At 46.0% G+C, this 22,169-nt stretch overlaps 1 protein-coding gene across 3 annotated transcripts in view; it reads left to right on the forward strand.

The window, feature by feature from the left end:
• The window catches only part of PEX14 (peroxisomal biogenesis factor 14), a 136,540-nt gene that overhangs the window by 42,306 nt on the left and 72,065 nt on the right, over positions 1-22,169 (forward strand). For all 3 annotated transcript variants that reach the window (XM_002927432.4, XM_011234996.3, XM_034671190.1), the window contains one exon: positions 7,384-7,468. In XM_002927432.4, coding sequence (XP_002927478.1) covers positions 7,384-7,468 — 85 coding nt within the window. The remainder of the gene's footprint in view (positions 1-7,383; positions 7,469-22,169) is intronic.

Consider the following 22,169-nt stretch of genomic DNA (forward strand, 5'->3'; position numbering starts at 1 on the left):
TCTGTTCCTGGCACGCCGGCCGGACCTCCGACTTGCAGCCAGCTCGTTTGCCTTCTCCGCTGAGGTCACTGCTACCGTGATCCGTGTATAATGGCATTTTCCTCCTCTTTTCAGTATGGAGGCTATTACAGTTTCTTCTCTAAGCAGGACTTCAAACAATTTGCTGCCAGTTGGATTTCAAAGCCAAGGAAAAGGCAAATGTCATCCTTTTTTCCTCCCCTCTTTGGGTAACTGCTTTGTTGGTCGCATCAAAAATTAGAGGGGCTGCTATCTAAATTCAGGTGGGGATGCATGGGGACAAGGCATTTAAATTTGCTTTTCTTTCTACCTGAAGGAGAAAATCCTTTTCCTTCTCAACCTTTCCTAAAAAGGAACTTTGATCTTCTCAACCCAGAAGCAAGGGTTTTCTTTCCTCTCCGGCAAGTTGTGTGGCACGGTGACAGGCAAGCCGTGCAGCGGCAGCTCCTCTGCTTTTTAGCTTTGACGCCCCAACTGCACCAGCTCCCCTTGGGCTGCAGGCTGGCACCCAGAGTACCCTCCGGAGTCACCCTCGTGCCCCTAAAATCACTGTCACTTGATATTGAACAGTGCACGTTGGCTTAAGACGCTTTTTATTTTCACACACATTCTAGAAGAACTAGTTTAATCAAATAACAAAACAATGACATTCTGACAAGCAGTTGGTGCAATATTTTTAACTTGGGCCAAGAACAAAAATTTAAATGCAGAGGTATTTCACTTTGAAAGGTAGTTTTGGTGCACACGACGTTGCCTCTTTTCATAAAGGCTTTTACTACATATATCAATGTGTTTTAAGAGAGACTAGGGTCAATAATGCGTGCTTTGGAATTCCCTAAATACAGATTTACACAGTAGACCTTAAAAATATTATGTTCTATCATGTTAACTCTTGTGCACTCCTACCAGAGATATTTTATTTCTTTAATGTGAAAAACAAAAGGACAGAGGAAAGTAAAACAAAGGAAATTAAGGCCCACAAGCTTAATTAGTATAGGGTTGTAACCCAAATCAACAATGGGAAGGACACAGTGACAAAAACCAGGAAATTCCAAGTTGAAAGAGAGGCTCTTTCCTTTAACTCCTCGAGTGCTGGGGCGCTTGCTAGTGCACTCCTTCCCCAGGTGCAGGAGGCTGGCTCCAGTACAGCGCGCTGTCTTTATCTTTGAACTTCCTGGCTTTTGTTGACTTTCCTCTCTCCTTTCCCCCCTTGATGTAAATGAAACATACCTCTGTGTGTGTGCGCGTGTGTATGTATGTGTGTGTGTGTGTTAACTGTAGATAAACGGGCTAAAAGTACCTCTTGATTTTGTAACCCTCAGAGAAGGAGAAAGAGTAAAAAAAAAAAAATTCCTGTCACTGTCATCTGTTCATTTTTAATGAGCAATTTTAAAAAATTGAAAATAAAAGAGGAAAATGAATAGGTGTTGAACCAGCCCGTGATATGTAAATGCCAACTAGTAATTACCTAAAACCTCAATTTTCATTCTGTTTCATCTCGCAAAACATTTCATTTTCCGTGAGTGAAAACACTTCACTGGGGCTGTGCGAGTCAGCGGGGCGGCCGCCCCTGGCCTGCGTGGCCGCCGGCTCCGGCTAGGGGGCACTTTGGCTCTGCGCTTGGGCTGCCCGAGCCGCGCGTCCACCTCAAGGTTATTCCCCTCTTGCCATTCCAGTGGTTTTGCTCCGAGCGTTCAGTGGCGCCCCTCCCCCCACTCCCACTAGTCTGGTTTCGGGGAGCCTCATTCCTCCATGTCCTTGCACGGGATCGTATTGAATTTTGGCTGACCGAGCCTTCCTGCGCATATTAACTTTCCCCTCACCTGCCGGCGAGGCCCTCGGCTTCCCTGAGCGGCACCTCACACTCTTGAGAGCGGCTTTCTGCCAGGCCTTCTTCCTCCCTTTGGGATTTCAAACACAACAGTCTCGGTTTTTATGTTTATTGCTGCTGCTTTTTCTTCTGTCTTTTCATTTTGGCGACTGCCGGGGCCGGCGGGGGGGGGGGGGGGCGGCCCCCCNCTCACCCACGGTTGCTCCCCTGCCGCACTTAGAACGAGGGTTCTGACATTTCTTTTGCGGGCTCATAGATTTCATTTCATTCTGGTTTAGGATCTGACACCTTCTGGGTGCATTCGTGCAGCGTCTTGGTATGTGGCTCGTGGGTACCCCTGCTTCCAGAGCAGTTACCCTTCTCAGGCCCTTCCCTAGCTAGAAGGAGAGCAAGGAGGCTTGAAAGAGAGCGAAGAGCCTGGGATAGGCGGCCACAGATGAGGGAGGATTCTGGATGCAGAGAGCCAGAATTATGTTGTCCTAGGACCCTGGATCTGAGAGTGCTTTGCCTGGAATCTCAAGGAACACGGCCTCTTTAGTGAGATATATAGCTTCATAATTAGCCCGTTGCATTTTTTCACGAGTGCTAGCATCAGCGTTCTACGATGTGTTTCTCTGATTAACAGCTGCTTTGCAACTATTTCCTTGTGCCACCAATGACCGTATTTGTCAAGGAACTCCTGACAGAGTACTGATTTCTTACTAAAATGCAGCATTTCTGTTTGAAGAGGGTGCTTTCATTCTCAGCACTGCCCGGCTTTTAAAGTCAGTCCTTGTTAAAACTCGAGTTGGCTTTGGTCTAACGCTTGTTAACAGGATTCTGGGTATCTATCTACTTTAGAGCACGAGCATAGGAACCTTTCACAGGCAATTTAATCTTCTGAGCAGCGCACGTGCGGCGGTGCGGTGTCGGGAGTGGGGTTTCAGGCCCGCTCACTGGTCATTTCTTCTGCCCTCTGGTTGTGATCCCTCTGGGTTAAAAAGGACTTGGCTTTGGTTGTTAGTGTCATTAATTTTTGAATGTTTTTAATATTTTAGAATGGCTAATGAAGGCTCACAGTTTGGGAGATAGATGTGTATGTAGCACACAGGAGTGCTGGAATTGGTGGCATTCCAAGTAAGTGTCACTGGAGACAATGCATCCGGTTTACATGTCAGGTGCAAAGTGCTCAGGCTTCCTCACCCCCAGGCTCGTTATTAGGCAAGCTCTGTTCTCCTGTCCCCCTTGTGCAGAAAATAAAGTGCGCGTTCTGAAGATTACAGCGTGCAGGTCTTTTGCAGGAGAGTGGGAAGCACATAGGAAGCACCTCTTCAGCGAGGACTGCCAGAACTCGATTCCTCTCACCAGGGATTACTTACCCTACACAGTGCATTTAACATTGTAGATAGCCCCCGAGTATACTGTATTCCACTGATTTACAGTTACAAATCCTGGGCTCTCAAACAAGGATCTCTCATGATTGGCCGATCATCTGGGGTCCAAAGGTGTCCTTCAGCCCCAAGGCTCCTCTTCCTCCTGGCTGCAGCGGTCCCCCTGGCACGTCCATTGCGGAGGCAGGCAGTCACTTTAGCGATAAACACGGAAAGTGATCAAATTTCCCTAAGACTGAAGAGTTGATGGTGCCAGGATGGTTTTATTTTGCTTTTTGGGGGAGGGAGGCAGAAGATAGGGTCACAGGAATAGGGGTAGCGAGAAACTTTGCTTCTGTTTTCTTCTGAGTTCATCGTCTGTGTTTTTACGACCCTAGCTCCTGGTGATTCGAGGTGCACTCATTAGGAACTGTCAGTGCAAGAGGAGGGGAAAGGAAAACCGAGTCCACGTCTCTCGTGGACTCAACGGCGAGTGGCTTCCCACAGCAGCATCAGGTGCTTTGCGCCAGAATTTTCCCTGGCTTGCTGCACTCCCACAACATGTGCAATAAAGTTCCTGTCTCCGTTTTACATCTTTGACATTGAGGCGGAAGATTTGGCCTGAATTTATGTAATTTAGTTGGGCACAATATAACCCATGAATAGTCACATTCATCTCCTAATTAGAAAATCAAACGATAATACAGGACAGGCTGCAGGCACCCCATCACGTCGGCCAACAAAAGCATGCTGTGTGTGTTGGGCCTCTGCAGAGGAAGAGTCAGCTGAGTTGTTTCATGAAGTTAATGAAAAGTGTCCAACAATGGCGCTGGCAGTTACTTAGTGGCTAAAACCTTTGCATTATGGGTAAAGATTTGCAGGAAATCTTTTGCCATCTGCGGATGAATCCCCGGGCATAGAAAATTCCAGATTGGACAGGCCTTTCCCCCCTATTGTAGCACCAGGTTCTCGGGCAGGGGGGCCGGGGGGAAGTAAAGAGTAGCCGAAGAAATAATTAGTGAGAGGCGGAGAGAGGTTTTCATATGTTCACACTTACATGTAGCTGCTTATCTGGGTATCTTTCTTATTCAGCACATTATGTTGAGGCTGTTAGTTTGGATGCTTTATATTTTTGCATCTGGCGTAGTGATATCGATGCTGTTAAATATGTGATTTGCCTGTCGCCTGCATTTTCAGACAAAGATCAAGAGGGACATAAACAAGCCCCAAATACACTTTATGTAGGTGTTCGGCAGTATGATTTTATATGGCTTGAAATTAGTGAATGGAAACTTTAAAAGAAATTGTTCATATTTTTGCAAGTTTGAAGTGTGCCGGGACTTTGTCAAATTCCCGTTAAAATAAATACGTCAATTTCATCTCCCTTCCGAATTCATTTATCTTGCTTTTTTAAAAGGTGTTTTCTACTTTACCTGATGTTTAAATTGGATTCGCTCGTTTATGCTGTTCTTTGCTATATCCCCCACGTTTTTCTTAAATGAATTACTAATGACAGAGCACTCCATCATTCCCTCTCTACAGCCACTTTAAGGAAAGCATGGTGATCTAAACCTTTTAACCTATTAAAGATGATTTTTCCCAATTGAATCAGACCCACCACAGGTGTAATAACTAATCATTTAAACTACACCTGCTATTATGTATTTTTAAGCCATTATGCGTGTTGGATAGATGATAATTCATGTTTATTGCATTGTCCGATGGATCCGTTTTGCCTACACTAGGCTGATTAATGTATTTAAAGAAATAAGAGATGCAATTTTTAAAAAAAAATTGATGGAATGCGCCAAGCACTGCATTGAGTGCACCATTAAACCCATCAGAACTTTGCTCTCTGACCAGAAATGCATATACCAAGGACTATATTAAAAAAGCAAGGTGAAACCCGTGCGTTTTAGTGGTGGGATTCTGTTTTCTTTCTCCGTCATGGAAAATTTTGGAAGGATGAAGGAAAGGTCGATGCTTCTATGGGTAAATGAGAGGAGCCGAGCTGTTAGTGTCTGCTGCTTAAGGCCCACTCATCCGCATTCCCTCTGACACCTGGTGCACACCACCGCGTGCGGACACTGCCGCATGGTACTGGTGCCGGAATTGTCTTGTGTGTGGAAGGTGTGTTTTTTCTCCAGGTGAAGAACAGTTATCCCCGAGCCATCCGAACCAGGCCAGTGGCCACTGACCCTGTGGGGCCTGTGACCGTGTAGCCGTCCACTCCTTCCTGGACGTGGGCCTCTCTTCCCCTTGTCTCTCTCCCTCCCTCCCCCCGTCCCCTTCCCACTTCTCCTGTCCCCACTTCTGCCTCCCTTTCTGGTCCAGCTCTTCTGCTTTCTCCATTTGTCCCGTGGCCCCCTTCTCCCCTGCCGCTCCCTCCTCCTCCCCAGTCCCTCTTCTGTTTTCCTCTTTTTTCTCTCCTTCTCCCATCTCTTCATTAAAACACATCTGTTTTGTAGATGTCTGTCACATTTTTCTTAAGTTTGGTGCGACCGGAGGAGATGTGGTTGAGGGGCCGAGGGGGTGCGTGTGGAGTTTGGGCGTCTAGAATCTGGAGCATTGGTTTCTCTCTAGTCCAGAGCTGGTTGGTTACCACTGCAGCTCATGATGGGGGTTAAGAGGTTTGCAGTGCTGGATGGATTACAACCAGTCTCTAGGAACACGAGTGTGTCTTATCGCTACCGGGCCTGAAGCTAAAGGTCTGAGACACCTGAATTCATCCTTGAGGGAGAATGTCTTAGGCTAGCCTCCAGTAGAGGGATTATGGGAGAAGATACATATGGGAATTGACCTGGCTTTTTGGTTTTGTTTTTTTTTTTCCCTCATTTATCCTCATATCTTTGTTACCAGAGAAGTCTGGCTGGTGTCAGGAGTAAATTCATATAAGGTATGGGGAGGACATTTGTAAGTTGTGTTCCATTGATAGTCACAGCACTTTGTGATTGAGTCTCTGGATAGCTGCTACCCTTAGTCTGAAGGATCTTAGAAAAGTTTCTTATATTTGGTCCCTTAGAAATGTTTTCTTTCAACAGCTTAAGAGTGAACTCCAGGGTCTGTTGACTTTACCTGTAACACGAGACTATATTATTCTTTTGGTCTTGATGAGATGAGTAATGCCAGGGATTTAAAACGGCCCCTTTCCTATTTGGGGCAGGTTGGCATGTCCCACCCATGCACCAGTGCCTGGGACGGAGAGCACACAAGTGGCGTGCAAACACACGCTTCATGTGTGCTGAGTGATGTGAAGGTTAATACCTTCAGCAGTTTTCCTCTACCCCCTCTTTGGCTTGTTTGTAGATATGAAGATTTCATTAAATAATATCATTACCAGAGGTAGGGGGATCATCTGTCAATCTGTCAGCTGTTAGCCATGAAACCCCAAACTTTGTCCTTTGAAGTCTCTTCAGGAATGAGCGTCGTTGCATAAGAGGGACCGGTGTGAATGGCTGTGTGCGTTGTCTCTTATATAATCCTTCCCAGCCGGTCTGTGCTCAGCACTTTGCCAGGCTCTGTGGAAGCAGCGTGGTCTCTCTTCTCCTCAGATGCTTGCAGGGTGGTTGGGGAGGCAGCCTGAACATTAGAAGACAGTATAATTATGTCTTCAATTATATGGTACACACTACGAGCATTAAAGAATTTAAGAGAATAGGGAGATCAGAGATGGCTTGCTTATTTAGGGAAGGCTTTGAGGGGTTAGCAGAGGCTATAAAAGGGCTGTGTTGGTGTGCGTGTGTGTGTGTACACGTGTATGTGTGTGTACGTGTGTGTGTGTGTATGCAATGTTTAGACAGGTAGAGGCGGGAAAGGGAGGCCTTCTAGAACAAGGGCATAGCTCGAGCACAAGTGTGGTGACATGGGTGAGCATTGCCAGGAGAGGCCTACCTGCCGAGGAGTATGAAGATTCAGCTTGAACAGGCAGAAAAAGGAAAGATTACTGCAGGTCTTAAAAGCTAGGCTGAGGGGATTAGGTTTGATAGAATCAGATACAGGAAGCCAGTGGGAACTGACATAGTCTTTTATTCCGGTAGATTTTAAATGTGAGAAATAACTGGTTATATATTTGACCGCAATGGTGTGCTTATTTCTATGGACCTGGGATAAACTGGTAGGATTTTTAATCTTGAAATTCAGACTATTGAAGTTTATTTTTCTTCTCTCTTTTATCTCCCCGACCAGATTGCCACAGCAGTGAAGTTTCTACAGAATTCCCGGGTCCGCCAGAGCCCACTTGCGACCAGGAGAGCATTCCTTAAGAAGAAAGGTACAAGTTCCCCATGGCCATGCAGCGTGGCCTGCAGAAAGGGACTGGGGACAGGACAGATGGAAGCCACGGTGTTGCTGAAAGGACCTTCCATAGCTGTCCCACTGGTGTGGGAGTGAGGGGAGCCCCCTCAGTGGGAATGCGGGCTTCTTTCCTTAACAGTCGAACAGAGAGATGATACTGTCTGGGTGATCCAGCACCAGATGTAAGGCCGACACTTAGCCCAGGACAGCCTGGCACGGGCAGCAGGAAGAGGCCCACTGGATAAGACCGTGGAGGACTTCTGCCTCTGGTCCATTTTTCTGATAATATGACCCTGGTTACACAGTGACTGGCTTTAGGTTAGGAGGTCAGCTGCCTCAGTAAAGAATCAGGAAGAAAGAAATTGAAGGACGAGGGAAATGAGATGACTAAACAAGGTCAGGTTAAGGTCAAGCTTGGGGTCAGTCTGATTTACGGATTGAAGTGGTAAATTACTGGTTTTATGGTATTTCTGTAAGCAGGGATTAAATGGATCTTGACAAATTCAATATTGTCCAAAGCAGAAAGAATCTCTTTTGGCTCTGTTGCAATTTAGGATATTTTTCTTGTTCTGTAAAATACAAAACAAACCCCAAAACAAACAAAAAAAAGAATTTGACTTTTTACTCTTCGAACATCTAATTTTCTAGAAAGCTGGAAAGTTGCATAGAGGCCCTTATGCACCATGGTGGGGGGAGTGAGTTTTCTTCCTCCTCTCCACCTCCCCCCCCCAAACAAAACTCTTTTTCCTTCAGGAGCTGGAATGTCAGCTTCAAAATTCGAGGTTGTGAGCTTTATGTCATCTGTGGCTGGAATAGAAGACAGAGTGGTTTGGTGGTGTTTCCTCGGTCTGCTCCGTGGCCTGCTCCATGGCGTCCCACCACAGAGATGCTTGTAGGACCATGTCCCAGGCCTGCACCCTTGGGGTTTGGGCAGAATGAGCCTGAAGCTCTCCATTCGCAGGCATCTGTTCCGAGGCAGCCTCAGGGCTGGCCCCTGCGACGGCGCTGGTGAGGGGCGTTGTGCATTTGCTGGCGGCATCGTGCTCGCCCCCCATCAGTAGGAGGTTATTACGATTTGGAGTGCGTTGGTCGGCCTTTCCACTCCGCGACCATCATGCCATGAAAGAGTTTTTCCTTGAAATATGTGTACCTATGGGGAGTAATTAATCATAAAAGCTTGGGGATTTCAGCTCTCTCATCAAAGCATCGAAGCCGGGGAAAGCTGAGCCTAAAAGCCGTGCTGATTACCCGGGGTAACCTGAGACAAAATCTATGGTTGCCGAGAGATCCTCTGCCCCAGTATATTGTGTGGTATTATAACTGCCTGATCTTCTCTTCCACTGACAATGACCAGTTATTCCTCATTTTCTCTCAAACGCAGCTGGGTTAGAATTTCATTTGCAGAAGGTATTTAGAGCAATTTAGAGACAAATGTCTCTGGTGTTTGCTCGGCACTTCCCCACCGCAGGCTTTGCTGAGCAGTTTTAGTATCAGGAGCTCCATCTAATCTGTTTAATTTTAATAAATCCCTGACTGGGAGAGGGAGAGGAAAAAGAGAGAGAGAGAGAGAGAAACTCTGGACCAAACAATACTTCTTTTGAGTTAGTTGGCTAATAATTACTGTGGAGAGGAAACTGTTTTGTGCAATTATTATTTGTTGCTCCTTTAAAAATAACACAAAACAAAACCAATCGATGAGTTAATCCATCGCCGAGTGTTTGCCCTGCGCATGCCTCATTCTGGGCCCCGGGGACCCTGCAGAGGAGAGGGCAGACAGCATCCCTGCCCTCGCCGGGCTGACATTCTTAGGGGGAAAGGCAGACAATTAACCAGTGAGAAAATGAGATCCATAGTCTGTCGAGTGGCAAATGCCATGGAGAAAAATAACGCCGGGTGCGTGGGGTTGAGGGCACCGGCGCTGGGGTGGGGACGGCAGACGGGACGACCAGAGCATGCCTCTCTGAGAGGGCGGTGTGTGCGCAAGCCTGAGGGAGATGAGTATTGGTCAGTGTGGAGTGGGCACAGTTCCTCTTCGACCCCTAATGTGGGCAAGAGTTTGTAGAATTGCAGGCAGCAGGACCCCGGAGAGGCCTCCTTCCCTTTTTCCTCTAAAGAGAGCCGCAGGAGTCTACCCTGAGCCTCAGTCCAGAATCACCTGCCGTAATCAGCCATCTCCATTATCCTGTAAAACGCTGCTTCAGTCAGTAATTCTCTGTTTCCGAGTTGAGTCCCAATAGGGTAAGTTCTGGCAGGACCTTTTCTGGGCAGAGGATTCCAAGGTTTGATTGGCGTCTGGGGAAGAAGCACCCCTTCGTGGATTTACACTTCACTTTTTAAATTTCCGGCTGTTCCTTGGGTCAGGTGTACACGGTCCGTGGAGTTTGGCACTGGCTCCGATGGGGTGAGGGGGGAGGGGCTTTTGCAAAGGAACCAGCGTCTCCCCTCTCCCTAACTGTACTTGGGAAGGAAAGAGAGTTGGCTGGCTGTTCTGTGGGGATGGGGAGGGTGTCCTGAGGGGAGGGACCAAGGTTCTGGCATCCTCCCCAAGGCTCCCCGTCTCCCCTGCAGGACTCGTTGCAGGGGTGGGTTTGGAGCGCTGGCTTTGGGCGAGCTTGCAGCTACTGTAGTCTTGGCTTTTCCTAGCAAATGTCACTTCAGGGAATTGCAATGGAGCACTGCCTTGAATTATAATCTTGACTTTCTTTTTTTTAATAAACATCTCTTTCCTGAAAAGGCAAATCCAATTTTGTTTTTCTTTTAATATTATTTAATATTTAATATAGAAATTGAGGTCCCTGTAGTGCATGTCAGTTCAGTGGAAAATGAGGGTTACTTTAGGCACATCAGCTGAGTTTGTTTTAATGTGAAACCACAGCCTGGAGCAGGGCTGCAGCCTGCCTCTGTTACTGACAGGTTAAATGTTGTGCTGTCTGATTCAGGGCGCTGGGGGGACGGGGGCAGGCTAGTAGGGAGTGGATGGGAGAGGCATGCAAGAGCATTGTTTTCCAAAGGTCTTCTGTGTTTGTGGTGTTTTGTTTTCTTTTTGTGTTTTGAGTTCTCTTTTGGATGCTTTAAAGTCTGAATATGGAGTCATTAATGAGAAACATGAAGTTATTGGAATCATTTATCATTTTCCTTGAAGTTCGTACTGCCATTTTGTGTAATTTACAACATTTCTTTCTTTCATCGGGGATTTTTTGGATGGAAGAGAAAAGCAGCTGTTCACCTTCAGAGTATTAGAATAGATGTTTTTGTTTTCCTTCTAACCACTTGATTCTGCAGATGGCACATCACCCGCGTGGTCAGCTGCACATGGGCACCACTGGACTGTGCGTGGGGTTTAAGCCCTCCTGGAAGTGGACCGCATACAGAGGCAGCGCTCACCAGGCAGGCATCACGTCTGGGCTTTAAGTGGGCTGCAGTCCAGGAGGTTAGAGTAGCTTCAAAAGAGCAGTAGAATCGGTCCAGAAAGTTAGAGGCTTGGACAGCGTTGTCAATAGGCTTATGTTGATTTGACACCCTATCCAACCACAAAGTGTAGGAGGCAGGCTGCTTCCAAACATGTTGGCAGGCTGAGCGTAAGGTGGGTAAAAGTGATGCCTGTTCGTGGAGGGGGGCAGCGGGGCGGGTGAGATAGGGGAAGATAGCGTTGTCTGTTAGCTTACTCCTAATCTATCTGTTGCAAAGCAGGCTTCTAGAAGAACGATGAGCATCACACGCTTCTCTGTATAATCCTGCATGATGGGGCCTGGGTGGTGTTGGCTGAGACTTTTGCTTACTGTGCCTTTCTCAAGTGTGTAAGTAAAGGGCTGTGTTCTCGCTCATCTAATAAATAGTCCAGGGGGAAAGGAAAACTAAACAAACGAGACACACCACCATCCTTTCTCATTCTGAAAGGTGAAACAAGATCTTATCTTTCTTCTGTTCCTGGAAGCGGAACCCCCAGTAGCAAAGCCACCTCCTTGCTGGAAATGAACTTGAGGAAGAAACCTGATGGTCTCAACCTTGGTAGTGGGGTAGAGGTGAAGGGCCGCTCTCGCTGGAGTATTTCAAGGGGGAGTAAATTCTTACGCAGATTTCAATTTAACTCTCTTTTATTACTTTTCTTTTTTATCATTTACGTCCATTTCATGAGGTAGTTTGCATGTCCTTGAATGGAATCTCGTTACCATGAAAGCTTTTTTAGCATTGATTTCATAACAGTCTTAATTTAATAGCTCCGTCATTACTGAGAAGCTCTGGGAGTGGGGCCCTGGCTTTCCAGGTCACTGACCTTTTAATTACAAACCTTGTTCTGATGGCCAGGTTATCGACTGGACAGCTCCCAGCTTGTGCCCCCAGGATGAGAACGAAAATAACTGTGTTTCCTCCCCCATCTCCAGAAAAAAAAAAAAAATGTAACCTCATGTGTTTCTAAAATTAATTTTCTCCTTCAGCTTTACTTTATAATTAATTCTTTAACGTGTCTTAGTGAAGCCAGAAGTATTTTTATAACGCTGTTTTTTCAAGAGCTTGGGTCCAGCAAAGAGCTAGGAGGGGACAGGGAAGGGAGACCCCATGCTTGGCTGTGGCCCATTTCGTCACCCTCAGAAGCTGCTGTGGCTGAGCTGGAAGGAAGGGTATTGGCTCTGTGAGGGGCTGTCTGGCCCTTCTGATTCTTTGTTAATGAGATGTGGATTGTGGCATCAAGATTTAGATTCATTCCTGCATTTGCTGGAGTAATTGTGCCTTCTCTGTCATGGACGTTTTATTTTATTTCTTTATTTTTTTATTTTTATTTTTATTTTTTTTATTTGCCACCAATACTGGATTTTATTTATTTGCCACTGATACTGGATTTTTATTTTTTATTCATTTTAAAAATTAATTTACATAATCTCTACACCCAACATAGGGCTCGAACTCATAACCCCAAGATCAAGAGTCACATGCTCTTCTGACTGAGCCAGCCAGGTGCCCCATTTTCTTTTTTTTTTTTTTTTAATGTTTTTTTATTATGTTAGTCACCATACAGTACATCCCCAGTTTCCGATGTAAAGTTCGATGATTCATTAGTTGCGTATAACACCCAGTGCACCATGCAATACGTGCCCTCCTTACTACCCATCACCGGTCTATCCCAATCCCCCAACCCCTCTCCCCTCTGAGGCCCTCAGTTTGTTTCTCATAGTCCGTAGTCTCTCATGTTTCATTCCCCCTTCTGATTACCCCCCTTTCTTTATCCCTTTCTTCCCCTACCTAATCTCTACCCCCAATGTGAGGCTCGAACCCATGACCCTGAGTTCAAGAGTCACACGCTCCACCGACTGAGCCTGCTGGGTGCCCCTAAAATGGATGTTTTATTTTGTTTTATTTATTTATTTAAAAAATATTTTATTTATTTATTTGAGAGAGAGAGAGATAGCAAGAGAGAGCAGGGGGAGCAGTGGGCAGAGGGAGAAGCAGACTCCCCGCTGAGCAGGGAGCCTGACGAGGGGCTCCATCCCAGGACCCCGGGATCATGACCTGAGCCGAAGAAAGATGGTTAACTATTGAGCCACCCAGGCGTCCCTAATATGGATGTTTTAAAAAAAATGCTCCCCTCCTGGGCAAAGACGAGGGTTGGGTGATTTTTCTTATTGTCTTACCTCTCTGTTAGTCTTAGATGGCTGGAAGAAACAAAATACCTGACCTGAGGAGTTCTGCTCGGTCATGAGGTTGAACTGAATTAGGTGATCTAGGTCCTCTCTCACTGATGTTGAAGAGGGAAAGAAACAGGAAAGGATGGTGGCGGTAAGTACAGTGGCCACTGGTTCCGGTTTGCCCCACACTGTCCTGGCTTTAACACTGGAATTCCCATGTCCTGGAATTCCTGTGTCCCTTCGGCCTGGGCAAACAAGTCACCCCAGCCCGGCAGGGCAAGCTGTACCCCAGAGTGTGAGCTATCCAGAGAGACAAAATGGGTGTGTTTTTGGAAGCTGGAGGAAAAAGTTCACCAGCAGTCAGTCCCTGAGAGTCCCGCCTGCAGTCAAGTGGCATTTCCTCAACCACTGCCTGCTGCCACTCCCCGAGACCCCACCCTGGTGTGGGTCCTGTGCAGAGAGCCTCTGGGCTGGGGCTGTGCCCTGCAGGTGAGCGAGGAGCTGCCGGTGGCGGAGCAGACAGGACTGTGTACGGCAGCCTCGGGCTTGTTCCTAAGGATGATTGAGCACCTGCATCCATCTGTTGTGAACGGACCGTCTTCCTTCCCTGCCAGTCTTGCATCTGCATATCGTCGCCTGCTGTTCCGGACCAGCCTATTCATCACCCTGACTGGTGTTCCCCCCATCAATTTTCCTGCTCCCCTTGTTATCCAAACTTGTCTTGAACTCCAGAGATTTTTTTCAGCATCCAGGATGAGAGCTGCAGCAGCTAGACTGGCTGAAGGCCGTGGAAATGGGGACGCCATGGCTTCCCCGTTCACAGGGGGAGCTGGTAGCACTTGTTCTCCCAAGAGGGCTGAGTCATGTGGGTTCCTGCACTTCACCCTACCGTGGGGGGACTGTGGCCCAGAGGAGCTGGGGGTGGGGGACAAAGCTCTTTTGGATTTACCCAGTTGCTTTGAGGTTTTTCCTGAAAATGAAGAATGATTCCTCTTTTCTTAACCTTGTGTGCCTGCAACAATGCTACAAAGAAAAGCGAAGTGACGTCGTTATGTATGGTAGTAGTATTTTTGAAGTTTTTTTTTCTTTCTTTTTATTTTTTGGAAAGGTACGCTTTATACGTGGCTTCAAAAATTCAAACCGTAAAGAAGGATATGTTGTGAAAAGTTAGTCTTTCTTTCGTCTCTTGTTCCTGTCCCCCTCCCATTCTCTTTCCCAGAGGATGCTTCTGTTTATTCACAATTTCTTATGTATCATTCCCGAGATCATCTGTCCATGTGAAAGCATGTTAATATGTATTCTTCCTCCCAGAGAAGCACAGACACTTTTTAAATGCAGTAGTAGCGTATTTTTTTAAAGATTTTATTTATTTATTTATTTATTTATTAAAAGATTTTATTTATTTATTCGACAGAGATAGAGACAGCCAGCGAGAGAGGGAACACAGCAGGGGAGTGGGAGAGGAAGAAGCAGGCTCACAGCAGAAGAGCCCGACGTGGGGCTCGATCCCAGGACGCCGGGATCACGCCCTGAACCAAAGGCAGATGCTCAACCGCTGTGCCACCCAGGCACCCCTAAAGATTTTATTTATTTATTCGATAGAGATAGAGACAGCCAGCGAGAGAGGGAACACAGCAGGGGGAGTGGGAGAGGAAGAAGCAGGCTCTTAGCAGAGGAGCCCGATGTGGGGCTCGATCCCAGAATGCCGGGATCACGCCCTGAGCCGAAGGCAGACGCTTAACCGCTGTGCCACCCAGGCGCCCCAGTAGTAGCGTATTTTACACTTCACCTTTACACTTGACATTACATTTGGGCATTCATTCCACAGCAGCACCTACAGATTGGATTCATTCTTCTCGGTGGCTGCGTAGTACTCCAGGATGCGCGTGTACTGGAATTTTTTTTAACCAGTCCCAAAGTAGTGGACATTGAGATTGGTTCCAGCCTTCTGCAGTTTCGGACCACCTCCCGGTGAATATTCTCGTGTGGACGTTGCTGGCCCTGCGTCAGTTTGGCACTACGCTGAAGTAAAAGCGTTTTTGCGTTATGTGAGTAGGCTAGGGTATTTTTCTTGCTTAGAATTTCGTGAGACTTTGACTATAAAGAGTATAGAAAGAATATAAAACTGTTTTCTAATATAAACATGACTATAGGTAGAAAGAAATTAAAGAGAAAAAAGGCTGCATAACAAATTGTCACTTACGCTTAGCACAGATTTGCATTCTAAGGGGACGTTCTGGTCATTGGTTACAGGAAAAATGCTTTCTGAAAGAATACTTTTTTAGCCCATTTTTGAAGGGATATGGGCTCATAAATTTAATTTTTGATGCAAAAAAGAATTCAGGTAAATGGAAAGCTTCAGAAACTTGGTCGCAGTCTGTTCCAAATGAAACACGCGGCTTAGTTTTCTTTTGTCGTTATTGGATGTTTTATGGGTCCTCAGCCATTGTTTAGGTGGTCAGTCTTTTTTTTTTTTTTTTTAAAGACTTTATTTATTTATTTGAGAGTGAGCGGGCATGAGGTGGGGAGGGTCAGAGGGAGAAGCAAACCCCACTGCTGAGCAGGGAGCGTGATGCGGGACTTGATCCCAGGACTCTAGGATTGTGAACTGAGCCGAAAGCAGTCGCCCAACCAACTGAGCCAGCCAGGCGCCCCTGGTGGTCAGTCTTTATTCAGTACCTGGTGTGTGCAGAGTATTATCACGCTAGGCACTTCCTGAGAGAAAAATGAAGCACCTGTCTTTCACAGTGAAGAGGCTCATTAGAAGGAGGCAGGGGTGGGGGCGGAATGCCTCTGCACAGTGTCTGCTCGTATCCACAGAGGGCACAGTGTCTCAGTTAGAAGTCGGCCCTGTCCGACCAGGACACACTGGAGTGTAAAGCTCACTGGGCTGTGAGTCCCTCGAGGGCAGAGACTGTGTCTCACTCTTCCCAGCTTCCTCCATACCCAGCAGAGCCAGCCCCAGTGAGAGTAGGCCCCCCTGGTGAAGGATGGCCTGGGCAAACTAGAAATAGAAGGTGCTTACCAGGACAAGTTGCAGAAGGAGTTCGGTTTTTCTGGAGTCGACACTGCACATATCTGTCCATCTCGGGCGCACACACGAGGTAGTTTCAGAACTGCTAGCCTGTACGCCATCACCAGCTGGAGTGCAGTGTTGGTCTGCAGTTCTTTGTCGTTAGTCTTGCCGTATCCAGTGAAAATGCTCTTTTCCAGTTAAGTTCAGCAGAGCTCCTTCTTAACTGTCTTAACGTGGACAACGAGGGAAGCAGTGGGTGTAGCTGGTCAGAGAAGAATGGGGAAGACAGTGTTAGTGAGGGAGGCTCATGCAGAGGCTTACGTGCTGTTAGCTGGATTGACGCATGGGCTCCGCAGAAAAGAGAATTGAGGTTGGTGAGATGGGCAGCAAGGAAAGAGCCGGCCTTGGGACTCAATATTGTAAATCGTGCTTGACAGCATTATTGGAACCAGTTGAAACTCTGTCACAGTGCTATCGAGGAAGTTAACTCTGGGCTCTGTATTTAAAAGGAAAAGGCCTGGCAATAGTAGAACCAGCCACAAAGAGGGCACTGCCAAGTCCCTTGTCAGGTGTGGAGGATCTGGGCTGGGAAGGTGGCAGCAAAGATGGAAATAAAAATGCCAGCATAGAGGCTCCTGGTTGGCTCAGTCAGTGAAGCATCTGCCTTTGGCTCGGGTCATGATCTCCGGGTCCTGGGATCGAGCCTCAGGTTGGCCTCCCTGCTCAGCGGGGAGTCTGCTTCTCCCTCTGCCACCCCCCGCTCAGATCGTGCTCTCTCTCTTGCTCTCTCAAGTAAATAAAATCTTAAAAAAACATGCCAGCATATATATGTAGAGAATTTTATGGTTTACAAAACACAAATTCATTTCTTCTTCACTGTGGTCTTTTAGTAGGCAAGTTAATCAATTATTTGTTGAATGCATGAATACATGATTTAACGAATCTCCCATTTTATAGATGAAGGCGCAGGGGCTCAGAAAGATTAAGTAGTGCACATATGTGGCAGGAGTAGAGGTAGGACTAAGTCTTCTGACTCGAGTTCTTTGAACTCTACCACTACTTTCTGTGAAGGAACTGTAGAACAATGAGTGAGCCACGCTCAGTTGTAGATTGGGTGTGTGAGGTGAGGGAGACAGGACTGAATGTGACTCTTAGGGTGGTTTTGGTGTGTTAAGCAGCTTTATAGAGGTATAACTGACATACAATCAACTATTTATATTTAAATTGTGCAACTTTCACAGTTCTGACGTGTATATAGCTGTGAAACCATAGCGAGCACGCTGATCACCCCCAGATGTTTCCTCCCACCTTCCTCCTGCCACACTCCCCACGTGCCCCACTCTGGTTCCCATGCAAGCGCCAATCTGCTTTCTTTCATATGGATTAGTTTGCGTTTTCCAGAATTTTATATAAATGGGATTGTACAGCATGTATATGTTTTGGTTTGGCTTTTTCACACAGCGTAATTATTCTGAGAGTTGCCTACATCGTTACGTGTTTTAGCGGTTCATTCCTTTTTATTGATGAATAGTATTCCATTGTTTGGATATAATACAACTTGTTTATCCATTCACCTGTTGATGATTATTTGAGTTTCTGGTTTTTAGCTATTGGTATTTTAGCTGTGTAAAAATCTTTGTAGGGACATATGATTCTTTTTCTCTTGAGCGGGTACTGAGGGGTAGAATGTTCAGATCATGTGGTGGGTATATGTTTAACTCTTGAGCAAATTTCCAATCTGTTTTCGAAAGTGGTTGTGCCATTTTATGTTCTCCCCAGTCGTATATGAGTGTGTAGGTTTGGAGCCCGGACAAGAGGAAGATGCAGGTGTCATATTTGTAATGTCTTTCCAGTAGTAAAACCTCTTGGCTTTGTCAGCATTGTTAAAAGAGACTAAATAATAGGTCACATTTGGAGTACTCCAGCGTGGGAGGTAATAGTGCACAGACTGTCTGGGTTGAAATGCTAACGTCACCACTTTCTGGCTGTGTGGCCCTGGATAAAATACTTACCCTCACTGTGCTGTGTTTTATCTATCTGTGAAATGGGGTTAATGGTAGTATTTACTACAAAAGGTTCTTGTAAGGATTAAATGAAAATGACGTGAAAAGTGCTTAGCAGAGTGCCTGGCGCTGAAAAGAAGGGCTTAGTTGATGATGACCGTGATATGACAGGGTATTTCCTCTTAGAAGTCGTACTCTTAACGCACTGTAGTCAGTTTACTGTGATGTGTTAAAAAGACAAACGTGTTGGTGTGACAATTCACGTCACAAGAACCTCTAGGAATTTTGAGCAATGAGGGATTTGATGCAGGCAGTTAGGAGCTTGCTCACCATAGAAGGGGCTGGAGGAGTGGAATCAAGGCCAGGCCTCCAGGAATGACTTTCAGAGCATGGAAGGAGTGACTTTGCCAGGGAGCCGCTCTGCCGTCTGTTCAGGCAGGAAAGCGGGGAATCGGGAGGCTGCCGCTGGAACGTTTGAGTTTAAGAAGCACAGCCTCGTCGCTGTGACTCAGGTCGGGAAGTTGCTGCTGCCACCACTGCAGCGTGTCTGCATCCGTACAAGCAGTGACAGGATGTTGGGATACGAACTTGGCTTCTGCCTCTGTAAAATTGCCCCTTGACCCCCGTGAAGTGAGGGCTAGAGATTGGGGACTGTGATAGGGAACCTAGGTATTTCCAGCATCCTGCTTGCCAACTGGCCCGTGTTTGCCACAGTCAAAAGCAGTGGGTACAGGTCTTTTATCCCGTTTCCACTTTCCAGATCACCTGTGAGTGCTCCTAACCCCTATCCAGAACTCTCGCTGCCAGGGAGTCTGGGAAGGGTAGCTTTTAGCATCCAGCTTCTCTAGTAGAGGAAGGCACGCCAGGAAGAGGAGGGAACGAACGCTGAGTGCCGTCAGAGGAGCCCGTAGAAGAAAAAAGATTCACTCGTACAACGTATTTGCCTTCAAACAGAGTCTAAGCACCTCTTTCACAAGGCTCTTTCTTACTGAAGGCTTAACTTGGGATTTTTCAAGCCATTTAGATAAATGGTCCACAAAATGAGGGAGGCATTCATTTGGCTCCAAAACATGCTAATAAAAAAAGTCCGCCAAAAGAGAGTTCATGTTTTCAGTCTTTAGGCAGGTGGCAGTGGTTTAGTTGTAAATCTAAAGTATTTCATTCAACCAAGAGCAAATTGTATGTATATGTGAAGGGAGGGATATTGTTTTTAGTCAACTGTTTTTATTGTTTGGGGGAAGAGCTGGACCTTTAATTGTTAACAAAGCTTCATGGTGATGTATCTTCAGTTTTTCCAAGAGATAAATATTGACATGTTCTTTATCACCACTGGCTTTCTGAGCTGGTTGTAAGAATACTTGTCAGTCTTTTCTGGCTCACTTAGGGATGGGAGTTGTAATGAGATTTAGCTGCTAAGGGTGGGCAAGCCAGTTTTCACCAAAGGGACTACATGATATGTGGGTTTGTCTGGAAAATGTTGGAAGTAGAGACTTCTGAAACTTAACCTAAGGTATGACATTAGGCAGTCTCTGCTTTACAATATTTTATGTTGATTGGACTATAGTTAGAAAGATTTTAAAGTAACTTTGAATAGTATTCATTCATGTTCCAGTCCGTTATTGTATTAACACTTTCAAGCCTCTCCTGCTGTGTGTGTGCATGTGTTAAGAGTATCTGTATTTGCGAAGCATGAGTTAGTGTGCTTTTATTTTAAATTTACTTTTAACTGTAGGCTTGCTAGGTTGGTCAGTCGACGGCTTAATCTTTTTTCCATTTGTGATAGTAAGTAGAGGTCACTCCTAGTGGTCCTCAGGCAGTGGCATAATGGGGCAAGCAGGCTCCTGTTTAGATTGAACAACTCGACTACTTTTTCTCATTCAACTTTCCACAGGCCTGCATCTGGTTTCTTTTTTTTCTTTTTTCTTTTTTTAAAGATTTATTTGTTTATTTATTAGACAGAGACAGCTAGCGAGAGAGGGAACACAAGCAGGGGGAGTGGGAGAGGAAGAAGCAGGCTCCTAGTGGAGGAGCCTGATGTGGGGCTCGATCCTGGAACGCAAGGATCATGCCCTGAGCCGAAGGCAGATGCTTAACGACTGCGCCACCCAGGCGCCCCCTGCATCTGGTTTCTAAACCATTCTGGTAGGAGCTAGTCTTCTCAGATGTCGCCCCTTTCATCAGACAGAAGACTTGTGAATGCTCCAGTCTCTTACTGTTAATTATTCTTTTTAGTTTTAAAGCCCTTTCGAGCAATCTTTCTGTAATTAGATTGTTGAGGAGATTGTAGTAAGATGGTAGTCTTTAAATTTTGTGTAGATTTTCAGTTTGTTAAATGATTGCAAAGGCTTTCATTCATAAAGTTGAAGTTACCTTATCATGGCATTTCAGGGGAAAAAATCATGACCCTCTGTGATAAATTAAATATCACAACCACACAAATGTCATCTTTTCAGTGAAACCTAAAAGTGCAGAGGGACAGGACTCTCGTCCACTCTGTTTTTGGCTTCAAGCTGGATCTGTACTCTCAGCCGACAAGGAAAATACTTTACCACTGACAGGGGTAAGCCTATGAAGCTACAGAACAAAGCCATACCCTCTCCTGCTTTGCGAGTCACAAACAGAATTGTCAATTAAATTATTCTAATTGCAAAATTTGGGGTCTTGGCCGAAAGAACACAGGTTGAGTTTGAAGAAGAGGCTGTTAGAAAAATCGGTTTAACTTACAAACGGAGCTAATTTGTACAGAATGTAATTGAAAGAGAATAAATATGGAGATTCATGATGACCTCTTTTGAGTCCATTTCTGATATTTACTTACATTTTTTTCAGTGAGAGCCTCTCCGTGAAGCAGTCCTGAAAAGAGCAGACTAAGTACTAAAATAGAACAGAAAATAGTGCCGTGGTGTGCAAGACCCGAATACATGATTTTGAAAGATTTTTACCATTCATTCATGCATTCATTCAGCAACTATTTATTGAACATATTTTTTTATAAGTCATTGTGCTGGCCCTAGGACCAAGAATATCAGGGTTAATAAAACGCAGCCTTCTGGGGTGGAGACAGAAATGTGAAATGTGCAGAATTGTCGCAGTTAAGCCAAGGTTGCTCTGATAGAGGTACTGGGAGGGTGGGGGCAGGAGGGGCAGGAGGTTTGCATTGGGAGGGTTCCTGCAACCAGGACACAAAGAACAAGAGTGTCGGCTGAGCGGCAGCCAGCTCAAAGGCTCCAAGGCAGAAAAGAGAAAAGGAGCCTGATATGATCCAAGAACCCATCGTAGTCATGATGAAAAGAAGAGTGACATCTTGCCAGCTTCCACCTAGAGATGCCACTGAAAATAGAAGTTCCGTTGGAGTTTCGTATCCCTCAGTCTGTAGTTTTCATGTCCTCAGCGACACAAGTTCATCCCTGTTCGCCAGGCATTCCTAGTGTGCAGTCTGCTGAGCACCACGCCACGTGCATGCAGTGGAGACGCAAAGGGCCCATGCCGTCGGAGAACTCGGTGCTGAGACCCCAGACGCTGCTAGAGATTCCGTTACTGTGATTCAGAAGCAAGCCCAAGATGATTTGATACAGACTGTATGATTGCCACTAGCCTATGTAGACTGCTTTACGTTTAAAAAAGTGTTCTCCCATGCATTTACTCATCTAATCTTCATGGTAACACGAATCAGTTCCTCAAAAAAAGTGCATGGGAGCCTGAAGGCTTTGGGCAGTCCACTGAAACTGAGGAACAGGTGTCTGTCATCATTGAGCCGTTGAATTTCAGGGCACCGTGTGCTCATGCGGACTAGGGCACTCTCCTTGAAGAGTCCTGTTACTAGAAATGAAATCCGGAGTGGCCACAGAGGTTATTTACCTCATGCACGCCTTTTCACATACATTTCTATTATCAGGAATAGAAGAGGAATGTCATTTTAGTTTTATTTAGTCGTGGAGATTTTCTTGCTGCGTTTGCCGAGGGTTCTTGCCTAGAGAGCTCGTTCTTGTGTTCGAGGAGAGGAAGGCTCGGGTTTGAGAGGATGGCTGTGTTCATAAA

This window comes from Ailuropoda melanoleuca, chromosome 11 (genome assembly GCF_002007445.2).
Source record: "Ailuropoda melanoleuca isolate Jingjing chromosome 11, ASM200744v2, whole genome shotgun sequence".
NCBI classification, from domain to species: Eukaryota; Metazoa; Chordata; class Mammalia; order Carnivora; family Ursidae; genus Ailuropoda; species Ailuropoda melanoleuca.